We start from the raw sequence: 11,687 nt of genomic DNA, 5'->3' as shown, positions 1-11,687 counted from the left end.
GAAGCACCTTCCGGCTGAGTCCTATGATAAGAGTGACACAGACGGAAATAAAGATCCCACAGCAGCCTCCAGAGCTATACAGATCTTGGACAGGGCCTTGAAAACACTTGAAGAACTACCTGAGGAATATAGGGATTTTTATGCTCGGAGAATGGTGTTACGCATCCAACAAAAAGCCTATAGGAATGATTATGGATAAAATAACACATTGTAATTCAGCAAGGTCCTATGAAAGTAGAAAATCGTATGTTAATATGGAAACTGTCCATGTGTACATACATACACTTTCTCTAAGACTAATAAAAACTATGTTGATAAACTTTGTTATAGATTAATGTTTATCTTGTAGATTTTTTTCTTGTTTTTCTTCATATGCAGTGAGTGCACAGTCTTCTTGATCTGGAGATGGTCTCTCTTCTACAACGAGGCATACATTTGCAGTGCCTGCACTTCAAACTCTACTTTTTTGGAGTGTTCCATTTAAATTTTTCTGAACAAAAGTTTTGGTATCTGGGCTGGGCTGACAGCATGTATGCTTAGGAGTAACTGCACGTCTTCCTGAATGCTACCTCGTTTACTAGAGTTTAGGAAAGCCATAGTGGTTTCTGAGGCAGTCCAAGAAAGCCATTGGTGGTGGTTGTAACAGTCATGGTTTCTTTTTGAGTAAGAGCCTGGTAATAACTGTTGGGAGTTTCTGCTCCCCCTTGTGGTGAAACTGAGAGTGGGCATGGGAAAAAAGCAAAAGCTAATCATGCAAGGTTAAGCTTAGAATTGTGCAGCAGTTTGGCCGCAAGGTAAACGATTTACCCCTTTCCTAGCTGAATAAGGTATTGTGCAGTAAACCTTGCTTGTCACTGCCCCAGTGCAGTTGGGCAGCATTGCTGTTTCTGCAGCTGTGAAACGCTTGCAACTAATGTGCCCACAAATCCATCCAGCTACAGTCCTAGAATCTGAAATTAAGTTCATAGTTCTGGAGTAGATGTAGAATCTATTGGGAGCAGTGTTTGAGGTGCATTATGTTACCATATGAAAGGGGGTTGCATCGCACCTTTTGGGATAGAGCCTGTTGTAGATGGCTACTTTTCAGCAGATTGCCCTGCTTACAAAAGACTTGTGAAACAAAGATGGGCATCTCACAGAAAAGATAGGTTGTCATCGCCCCTTTGAAATGCCGCTGACGTTATTACTTGTGCTATTTGGGGAATACAGCATTTATCTGACTTAGGTCAGTCTGTTACTTCTAGCAGTGTTTTTTGAGAACTGTAACCTCTTAAAAGCTCTTAGACTAAATAGATATGTAGTGTTAATAAAGTGCTGGAAAAAACTTTCTCCATAAGAGCAGGAGATTGAAACACTGCAGATTATTCTTCTAAACCTGTTCTTCTTGGCAGTTCAACACAGTGAAAATAGTCTGCTACCATGTGAATGGGCACCCGGCCATCTTAATGAATAGGCACGAATGGAACCAGCCAAGCGATTCTGATGGGCATCATTGTACGTTCTGAGGGTAGAATTTAAATTTGGGATCACAAATAGGTCTCCCAAATTTTTTGTTCAAAAACGAACAAGGATTGCTTGTGCATGCTGCTGAGACAGAATCTCTGTGTCTGTTAGGCTGGGGAAGCCTCTTGGCTTTGTTGGACTGGTAATGTCGAGGGCCCCATCTGAATTGCAGAGGTGTACGGAGCATATTCTTTGTGTGTTTGGACTAAATGGAGAGGCTCAGAAAGCCTGCAGGGCTAGACAAAGCTGTGTTCCAGCATTGTGCCTGCACAACTCTCTCTCTTAATTCTAACCACTGGCAGTTTCTCAATACGCTAGTACAGAGGAGTACTGTGCTGATCCCTCATTCTGCCATTTCTTGATTCTCCATTCCCAAAAGAGAGGTGCTAGCTTGGTGTTCTCAGGCGCCCTCAACACTCCAGTATAAATAAGGAAAGCTTCATGGAGCAGCAATCAGTGTATGAGCAATCTGCTTATGTCTCAGCTTGTGAGAAGTGCCTGCTGTGCTCCAGAGGGAAGCTGGGAGCCATTTCGGGCTCTTGGGGAGAGGAGAAAGTAAAAGGAGAAAAATCCTGTGGGTCAAAGGCATTCACTGCTGTGCCAGCTAATAGTGATATTAAGATTTTCAATACTTCTTTCACAGTATGTATGCAAAAAGTATAAATAAGATCTGTCCAGCCACATGTATTCAGAATGCCATTTTGAATATTTTTCAATGCCCCTTTTTATTTTGTAAGGGAAACTATTAAACTATTAATCTAAACATCTTAGGCCAAATGAAACCCTTGCATCCCTCAGTTGCAGTTATTAATGCTGAGGTAGCCCAGCAGGAACACTGCAATAATTCACTTGCTTAGGCTAGCGTAAAGTTTGGATTGGAAAGTGTGTATCTGGCTGGGAAGAGAGGGTCACGCTGAATTAAATGTGAGCCAAGTGCAGCTACTTCCTCTCCATGCTACCAACTTCAAAATGAAGCCTTTATTTGATTTTTATATGTCAGCAAATGAGGTTATCTCACCCTGATCAGCTGGTGGATAACCCAGCCCTGCCCATGCTTCTCTTCCACTGTTCTGTGAGAAATCTCTGCAATGATAGTGGTTCTGGGTTTTTTTCCCCTCCCCATGACCCCTTTGGTTTTCACTTCTCTAAGACTGTCAGTAAACCCCACCAGATGTGATGTAAGTGCATATTCAAGAAAGATCAACAAAAACTATTCTACGTAGATCAGTGGGAAGACCAGCAAGAGTAATTGTTCTGTCAGCGCCACCCTTTTTTCACTTTGAACCAGTTTCTTCAATTTCTTATTTAATAACTTCTATAAGACAGTTGTTCTGAAATACTATGAAAGAAGAAACCAAGCAGTTTAAAAATATATTTTCTTAATTTGAACATAATATGACTAGTGATGAAAATCTTGAAGTTACTGTGTTAAAAGAAAAAAAAAATTACTTGGTGCTTTCTAACCACTGTGCTATATGGTGTGAAACAAGCAGTGAAGTGATGAATGAATGGTGAAAGCATTAAAGGAATAACTTCCAGCTAACATAGTGAGAGAATACATGTAGCCACACTTAAAAATCCATTACTGAAATAACACAAAGAATTACAGCCACGGACATTTTGCGGAAGTTTGTCCCTTAGAGACCTAAAGCAAAATGGGATCATGCCACAAGAAAACAGATGAAGTTGTGGTAACAGGTATTAGAAAAATAAACACGGACCATCTTAAGCATTCAAAACAGCCACTTCAAGCAGTGTATTCAACAGAGGAGTTAGGTGATGCAGACTGCCCAGGACTGAAAGATGAGTTAAGATACTTAAATATAGTCAGTACCTGAAATCAGCAGTTTAAACTTGGCCTACCCCAAACTTTGAATTACTCTAAAAATTTGGTGACTGAGGCTTTTAAAATGTAAGTTCATTGCAAATCAACACCTGGAAAGAATTATTTATTCTTGGTCATATGAAATATAAAGGACGACAAATAATTTCAGAAGATGCTTTATACATTTTTCTTAATGTGGTTGCTGTGGAAAGAATCAAATGAAAAAATTCATGTCAAAATATTCTCTTGTCAAACTATTAAACAGGTCACTAGAAATCTGCCTATCATGTAAGTGCTGAAGATTCGATGTACCTAACTTAAGAACGTGTTTCTTTCCAGGAGCTACACAGGGTCTAGGTTCTAGGTTTTTAATACAAGTGTCAAGTTAAATGCCTAATGTGAAAGGGTTTGACTTGATCATGAAGGATCAGAAATACATTTGTAATTTTTTTTAAATATGCAGGATGAAACTATTTGCCTCATTCACGCTGTTAGACCCACAACAGGACTACTAACTTGACTAAGATGAGGATGATTTTATCACAGTAGAGGTTATATTACATATGGTATGATTCCAATATGCACTACTTCACAGCTTCAAAAAAATTCCTGTACAGACTTGATTCTTTTTTCCTCTGGCCAAAATACATCTTCCCAAACCTGAGACGTTTAGATGTTTCCATGCAGACAACATAGATGTTGAAGATACACATTCTGAGACAGTAACTTTTACAAGGGATTCTCTGTAAGTTAGTATCACTCAATAACCAAAGATTCTGGTGTTACTAGAAGGACAGATGAAATTTTAAATTTTTTTGGGGGACAGCTATCTAAGTTTGTGGTAAAGTTGCATGTTAAGATTTCCTATTTTGGTCAGACTCTAGGAATGGGCATAGATTCTGAGCTCTGTATGTGGTAATTCCTGAGAGCAAAGATCTCTTTAAGTGGCGATTCCTGAGAGCAACAAGAGCAGATTACTTTATTTTCAATTGTTCAGATCTGTTCCTAGTCAACATTTTTAAGAGCAGACTGAAAACTTTAAAAGAACTGCTCAACCATGTAAAACACGCAGCTCCACGTGCGATGCTATGTTCATACAAAAATGCTCAGAAGCTATCGCTTGCAATAATAACGCAGATCGCAGTTAGACAATTTTTGCTGTGAAAACATTTATACTTCAGCTGTCAAGCAGTATATGAATTGCTTAAAACTTCCATCACACAAAAGCAATGTATTTCTCATGATGGGGAATGAGAAAGAAGAGCTATGCAGATAGCCTGTAAGGGCTGCAATAGCTTTATCTGACACCCAGGCTTAGGAGTATTGGTCGGAGGGTAAACTCTGGTATGGGAGATGAGAAGAGCCTTGTTTTGCACGTCAGCACTGGTACGTCTCGACTGTTTTCTGTGTCTTGCAGCAGTGCTGTCTTTAGAAACAACTCAGCTCTGAAGTGCCAAGTTTAACAAAGGAAACTAACAATCGTGACTGAAAGTGCTCTCTGAAAGCTTACTAAAAGAAGGAAAATTTATTCTGAACCTTGAAGTAATGGCATTCTGCTCCTTTTCAAGTACATGAGATGTTTATACACATGAAGAAAAAACAGATGATAATATATTTTTCCCTTTTGTTCTACCAGATGCTTTTCTGGTCATTTGCTTAAGTAGAATTCGGCACTTCTTGGGTCACTTGGAAACATGTAATGAAGCCTTAATGACAGGAAACGACGAGGAAGCCATCACTACTTTATAACCCAAACTACATTATATGCAAAATGAATGCCTGAATCAGTTTTCCATGGTTTCCACAGTGATGTGCAACAGCTAATTCTGTGCAAGTGGTTTTTGTCAGCAGGAGGAGTGAATTATGCTGTTAATACTGATGATAGAATGAGTTTAGTAAGGAACAGTATGTCTGGCATTGGGAGAAGCAGTGCCTGTCTCTGCCACATAAGTGTTCTATGATCTTGGAGTACTTGCTTAAGGACTTGTTATTTTATTCGAGTTAAAAACAGTCACCTTGCATCTAAAGAGAGTTAAGAGATCAGTAAGACCAACAGAAAGCCAGCCTTGGTCTTGGGGTCTCCACAAGCAATATTTAAATGTGCCTAAATTTTCATCAGGTTATGAGCATCAGAAGTAAACTTTTTTTTCTTTAATCTATCATCCTTAAAAAAAATGAAATGACATTTCAATATAAGATTAAAAAGATTTTGAAGCAGTAACTCCAAAGGTGATTTGAAGAGCCTGTCTCTTGTGGATTGCAGTCTGAGACATCCGCCTTTGCTTTTGTATTGCACAGGGACACCAGACACACAATTCATGTTTGTGGATTCTCCTAGGCAGTGATGTATCTAAAAATGTGGCTCACAACAGAGCACACACATTCCAGAATTTTTACTGTTCTTTAACTTCTCTCTTATACTAACTAATAAGACCCCATGTAATTTAAAATGAGCATTCAAGGTAAATGGATGGGTATACTTTAACCTCAGTGCTTCAACTTTCAGACAACAAATATTGTTTATCTGCAGAGATGGTGAAGTAACTGCTAGCTTAGGAAAGACAGCATTGTAAAAAGCACCATAAGAGGGAGGAAAAAACAGGTGACGTTTTCTTTCTGCAAATAGCTCAAGAAGAACCTGTTGGGAAAACTTGAGCGCGTGATCATGCACAATCACTTTTATATGTGAATATCCACAGTTGTAACAGCCTAACTCCTGAACTGACTTTGCAGTCTTATTTAAAATAATTTCTATGACTATTTAAATACATAGCACTCCTGTTAGTTATCTCTATCAGCAATAATGTTAATTTAGTAAGATAGAACAGCTCACCATAAAGTGCTCGTGCTACCATAAGGGAGGCAGCAGGATGTTATCAGTGGCAGGACAGAAAAGATTGCTCCTTTCAGCAACATGTTAAGACTCGGACCCTTAATCACCTTTCAAAATTACAGGCTGATACTGATTTATGCAGTAGCATTTACAGAGATGTGATTAAGTTATTCCTAGATAGGAAGAAGGTTACCAAAGTTTCTAGTATTTAAGATGCACATAAAATTAAATAATTTGTCATATAGAATCTGGACAATTTCACAGAATCAAGCCATGTTTTACAGGAATTTAACAGGCACAGCTTAAAGCATTTTAGCATTTCTCAAAATCTGAAGCATTTCTTGTCTATTGTAGGAGAAACAAGCGTGTAATATAAAGAATACCAGCTATTACATACTAGGTTGTACTAAGGACTCTGTAATGTTGCTCACTCCATTCAAGAACAGAGAAGTCTTGAACTAAACGACTGTAAGCAAGCATGAGAATCACTTAACTTTAGGCATTTACATCTAAGCTTATTAAAAACTGCTTTTACAGTTAACGTCAAAAAACACGCATATACAAACCATGACCCATTTCATCCTGACAGAAACGTTCACACCCTTGGGTACTTCATGTCAGCTTTCCCACGTATACGAGATGCCAGTAAGCTGTTTTAGAATTACAGATGCTGACTACACAAATATACAGCCTGCCTTGAAGAAAAGCTATCAAATAAATCTGATTTTTTTAGACTAGGTCTCCACAAACACCTGATAAAGCTTATTGCACAAAACGTAACTGCATGTTCCTTGTTTAATGGTTTTACATTCACATTGAAGTAGTTTCACCCATTAGAAATAGTTTATTTTCTACATTGTTTGCAAAATTTATTTTTAGCATGCATTGTAGTGAATGACAGAGGCACATTCCAACAGAGTACTACAACTGTTTAGAGAATGAAAAACAAGTTTTCCCTCCACAACATGAAGTCTCACAACAAGATTAGTTTTACAACAAAGTGCTTATTCTTCAAATTAATACAGCAACACTTGAGCCTATTTTATTTAACAGATATTCTAAGCAGCCTCCATCAAACAGGTTAATATTATTTTCATAGGACAGCCATCTGGAAACTTCTGAAGACAACGTCAGTATTTTGCTATCTGTTTCCAAAAGCTTGCAACAACCTACTCCTGCTGCTCTGGCTGGCACAGAATTGTTTAGAAATTGGTCTGTGATCTGCACTGTTATTAGATAGGGCCAGTTTTAGCATACTCAAGTTAGCTTGGTCAGTCTGAAACTGAAATGAGAGGGAGCAAGACCACTGGGGTGTTTGGGGTTTTTTGTTGTTTATTTTTCTTAATTTTATTTTTTAAGTGGATAATCAAAGATATTTCAAGCAATTTGTAGGCTTTCTATTAAAACCACTTTGTGGGGTGACCCATACTTCCTTTACAGAAAAAAGTCCTTGCATATGGTGCAAGTGTTATCAAAAGGACCAAAAAAGGGGCATAGCCTTCCTTGGAACACATAAAGAAGTTGTTATAAGCCCATTAAGAAGGTGATCAATAAATAGGGTTGAACAATGTCTCCAAGAAAGAGTTTTTAAAAAAAAAAAAAAAAAGCTGATGGAACTAGATTTCAGATTCTTTTATAAAATGTTAGAATTCCTTTGCATGTTGCACTTTTCTCCATCAATTAAAATAGATTATTTCCCCTTTTGATCAACCAGGTACATTAGTCTAATTATTATTAGCAATAGAGTTCATGTTGACATTGTAAGGTGCACACTGTATGCATAATCCTACTACCCTTAATATTTTGAGTATTAAGAAAATTTTCTTAAGAGTTCAACACACTTTCCGCATTCTTCAGTGATCACTAACATGTGCACAACCTCTGCAAGAGTTGTGAAAATGCTGTCTCCAGTAAACCTTTTAAGTTCTAATGATGCCAATAGAAGAAAGATGACCCAGGACTTTCCTTCCACAGTGTAAGAGTCATGGGAAGCAAGAAGCTGGGGGAAGATGTTGCTAAGCCATGAAACATAGGAACAAAGTTGAATAAAACGCCTTTTTTCAGAACTGAGCCACATTTGTCTGTGTAATCTTCACAGTGTTTTGCTAACTTGCTTTTGTATTCCTGTACTTCCAGGAAAATCCAAAACCATTTTAAGCTACTGGTTCATTGTTAATAGCTGCAGTTGTCTTTAACAGCGATTCTCAGATTTATTTGTAGACAAATGGAAAAAGTTACTTACAACAAGTTTTTAGTTCCACTAATACCCTCATTTGTCCATCTTTCAGTAATTCTTTCTGAAGAACATTCGGCTTTGGGGCCTGAACTAGATTACATCTTTTGTATCTGATTTGTCCGGCTTTGTATTTAATTAGGAGGGTTTTTTTCCTGTAAGAAAAATTAGGCTCTGAAAGTAGATTTTTGCGTGGCTCTAGAAGCAACTACTGCAATACATTTAAAGGAGATAATAGTTCTAAAAACTGAAGCATTTTGAAACAGCTACAGTCAACATAGTCTAAAAATTTTTATGCAACTTGTAATACATTAGGTACTTATGGCTCGATTTAGATCAACATCAGTGCAGCAATTATCAAGAAAAACATCACCAGTCCAAGGCAGGGATAAAGACACCTCTTGACTTGAAAATACAGATATTACTGCTGGTCCTTATAGACGTTAGTCAAAGCAATAGCAAGGTATGTTGAAACAGCAATAAGCCACACCCTCATCAACATTCTTGGTCACTTAACATAGCTATGACAAAATTTTAAAGCCCCCAGGTGAAATGGCTATTCACTAGCAGATACTACAGAATGAACTAATGAAACTTTATAGAGACAGAAAAGGCAAAGAGCGCATAAGGAAGAGAAATGGATTGGCACTATTATTCCAAAGGTAAATATTTGTGACTTTGTTTCAATTAGGAGAAATGTTACAAAACTGGAAGATTTAATTAACTAATTAAAACAATTTTCACCAAAATAGATAACTAAGATTGTTCTAGCAATCATCATTTTCCTTAAGCCAAAAAACTAACTTTACGTCTATTATTGACAAAGACCAAAGTTTTTAGCCCTGGAAGCTACTAAATTGAAGTATCCAGACATTTGAGAGTCTTGAGTACTTTAAACTCCCATTAAAGTCAGTATATGATGTTAGACATCCAGGACTAAAAATTTTGCCAACAGGCTGAGAATAAACGTTCTCATTTAACGAAAAAACATGTATAGGGTAGTTCTTCATACCACTTTTTTCCAGGAATCAAATGACAACATCTGTTGTAGATATGGGGTCCCAATCCTCCTTTTTAAGCTACTGAAATGTATATATAGTATCTATCAGCAACGCAGGACTGATTTAGCATTCTCTTCAGAAAGCATCTGCTCAAAGTTGTAAATCTAGATGACAACATTTACAGTGTCAAAAGTGCTTTTACAATGAGTATACTATTCAGATACATACAGTCTCAAAATACTTCATGAATTCTGAAATGGTTATCTAAGGAGGGAACGTCATCAGCAAAATGTAGTTGATCATTTATTTCCACACCAAATTCTTCAAGTATCTGTACAAATTTCTCATGCTCTCTCCCAATCCATGACCTCATTGTGTCAAACACTTGGTATGGTGTAACATGAGCATGAACTTCAATTCCTGTCTGTGCAAGTTCTTTTAGCACTTCAGGGTAAGTAACCCAAGTATTGCTTCCTCCCGAGTGACCACCATCCAACCAGTAAATTGCTTTTATATTTTTTAAGAAGGCATCTGTATTCTTGTCTTTTTTAGCTTCCTTCAGCTCATAAAGCAGCTGGTTCAAAACCACACAACCTTTACTGAAGCCAATCAAAGTAAATGACACTGCACCTACAGCAGACGGTATAATGAAGTTCATAGCAGAATTATTAGAGCATTCACAATCTCTCTCTCTTTCTGTGGATGAGCAGCCATTCGTTGCAGGAACAGACTGCGGCTGTGGTTTACAAGCAGCTATTTTTGCATCCTTGCTGACACCATGCACACTTTTCTGGGACAGCAGAATATTCTGAGAGAGTCTGAATGCATTAACTAGCAATGCATGGAGATGCTTGAAAGCTCCAAAGTCAGTGCTGTGCTCTGGTGCTCCAAACATGTTGCTTGCCACAAAGTTGTCGTAACAACTGAATTTGTGCAGGTGCATTCGAGAACACTTTACAACCCAAATAAAGCTATTAGGGAACCGGCGAGCGAGTATGGTAGCAACATTTTCAAAACTCCAGTGCTCCCACTGAAAGTTTTCTGGGTGGCAAGACATGATGTCATGATAGTTCTGAAAAATTAAAAAAGATAGAGAAGACGCATTACTACATTGTGAAAATACTTCAGCTCTGTCTAGTGTACTTATATTAATAAGAAAGGACAGTAACTAACAGGAAAACATGCATTGAAGAGGCGCTCGCTTGCCAGGCTTCCAGAACAAGAAACACATTAAAGAAATGGGCATATTTAGATTTACTAATTCTACTTTAATATTTGTACCACGCATTTTTCATACCCCAAAAATTAATTAAAAAAAAAAAAGCACATGGAAGTATTCATAATTTTCGTTGACTTCACTCCAAGAGAAGATTAATGTATTATTCAACTTAGTATGACACAGAATACGTAATTTTACTGTATTATCTCCATCTGCAGAAATACTGATTATCTTATTACAGACAAACAATAGACTTAAAATTTCTTAATAAGTTTTCTATTTTTCATACAAAACCCCACACATCCCTCTCATTCAGCTTTAGGGAGTCTTTATTCCCCTTGTTCACATCCATATGGAGCACAGATGGAAAAAAATTAACCCCCGAGTCATGAATGATCCTCACCTCTGAATTCATAATGGCAGAGAATGCCAATTAGTTTATTTTATTAAGGAATAATAAAGCCATACCCAGGAACGGTAATCAAAAAGCTTTTCTTAAGCCATTCCAATCCTTAAAATGAAAATCCACAAAGTTCTGCATCTTTACCTTACTGAAAAGGAAAGCCTTTTCCCAGAACAAAAAGACACTACCCCTGCTTTTGAGAAGTAATGACTTTTGAGATTAGCGGACTGCCCAGAGCACCAGAGTATGCAATGTTACAGAGGTCGACCACATGCTTAGGGACAGCACTTCAGAGTCTCTCTTTTCAATTTCTTGTCGACTCAAGAGACAGCACGTGCCTTCTTCAGGACACGCTGAGAAAGCATCAGCACCCGTGAAACACCCGCAGGACGGTGTCTGAGGTGTTTGTGCACCTGCACAGAGACGCGCTGCTAAGCCTGCCACGGAAAACTTGCCATCTTAGCATTTCATCATCTCCCCTCCACTGAGACTCTTTGATACGATTTCAGATATTGCCGTCACCGCCAGAAACGTCAGTCTCAGGCAGGACTATAGAAGACGACTCCCCCTCCATTGCTGCTCCATTTCAGCTTTCAAGAACGGCCCGTTCCCGCTACGTCTACCCGACGGTAACGGGCAGAGAGCGCGCAAGAGATGCTTCCCCCAGGGA

At 38.2% G+C, this 11,687-nt stretch overlaps 2 protein-coding genes across 2 annotated transcripts in view; one reads left to right on the top strand and one right to left on the bottom strand.

Annotated features, from left to right (window-relative positions):
* The window catches only part of TYW5 (tRNA-yW synthesizing protein 5), a 9,152-nt gene extending 8,931 nt beyond the window's left edge, over positions 1-221 (top strand). Inside the window, exon 8 of the mRNA XM_009331587.1 lies at positions 1-221. Within this exon, the coding sequence (XP_009329862.1) occupies positions 1-199 (199 nt within the window). The 3' untranslated portion in view covers positions 200-221.
* Positions 222-9,348: 9,127 nt separating this feature from the next.
* Positions 9,349-10,464, bottom strand: LOC103923281 (chromosome unknown open reading frame, human C2orf69). The gene has a single exon (XM_009331578.1). It carries the CDS (start codon positions 10,450-10,452, stop codon positions 9,628-9,630), a length of 825 nt encoding a protein of 274 aa, XP_009329853.1. The 5' UTR covers positions 10,453-10,464; the 3' UTR covers positions 9,349-9,627.
* Positions 10,465-11,687: the final 1,223 nt, after the last annotated feature.

The sequence above is a fragment of the Pygoscelis adeliae genome, unplaced genomic scaffold (genome assembly GCF_000699105.1).
Source record: "Pygoscelis adeliae isolate BGI_AS28 unplaced genomic scaffold, ASM69910v1 Scaffold160, whole genome shotgun sequence".
NCBI lineage: Eukaryota > Metazoa > Chordata > Aves > Sphenisciformes > Spheniscidae > Pygoscelis > Pygoscelis adeliae.
The sequence above is the reverse complement of the archived record's forward strand: the minus strand, read 5'-3'. Positions and strand labels throughout refer to the sequence as shown.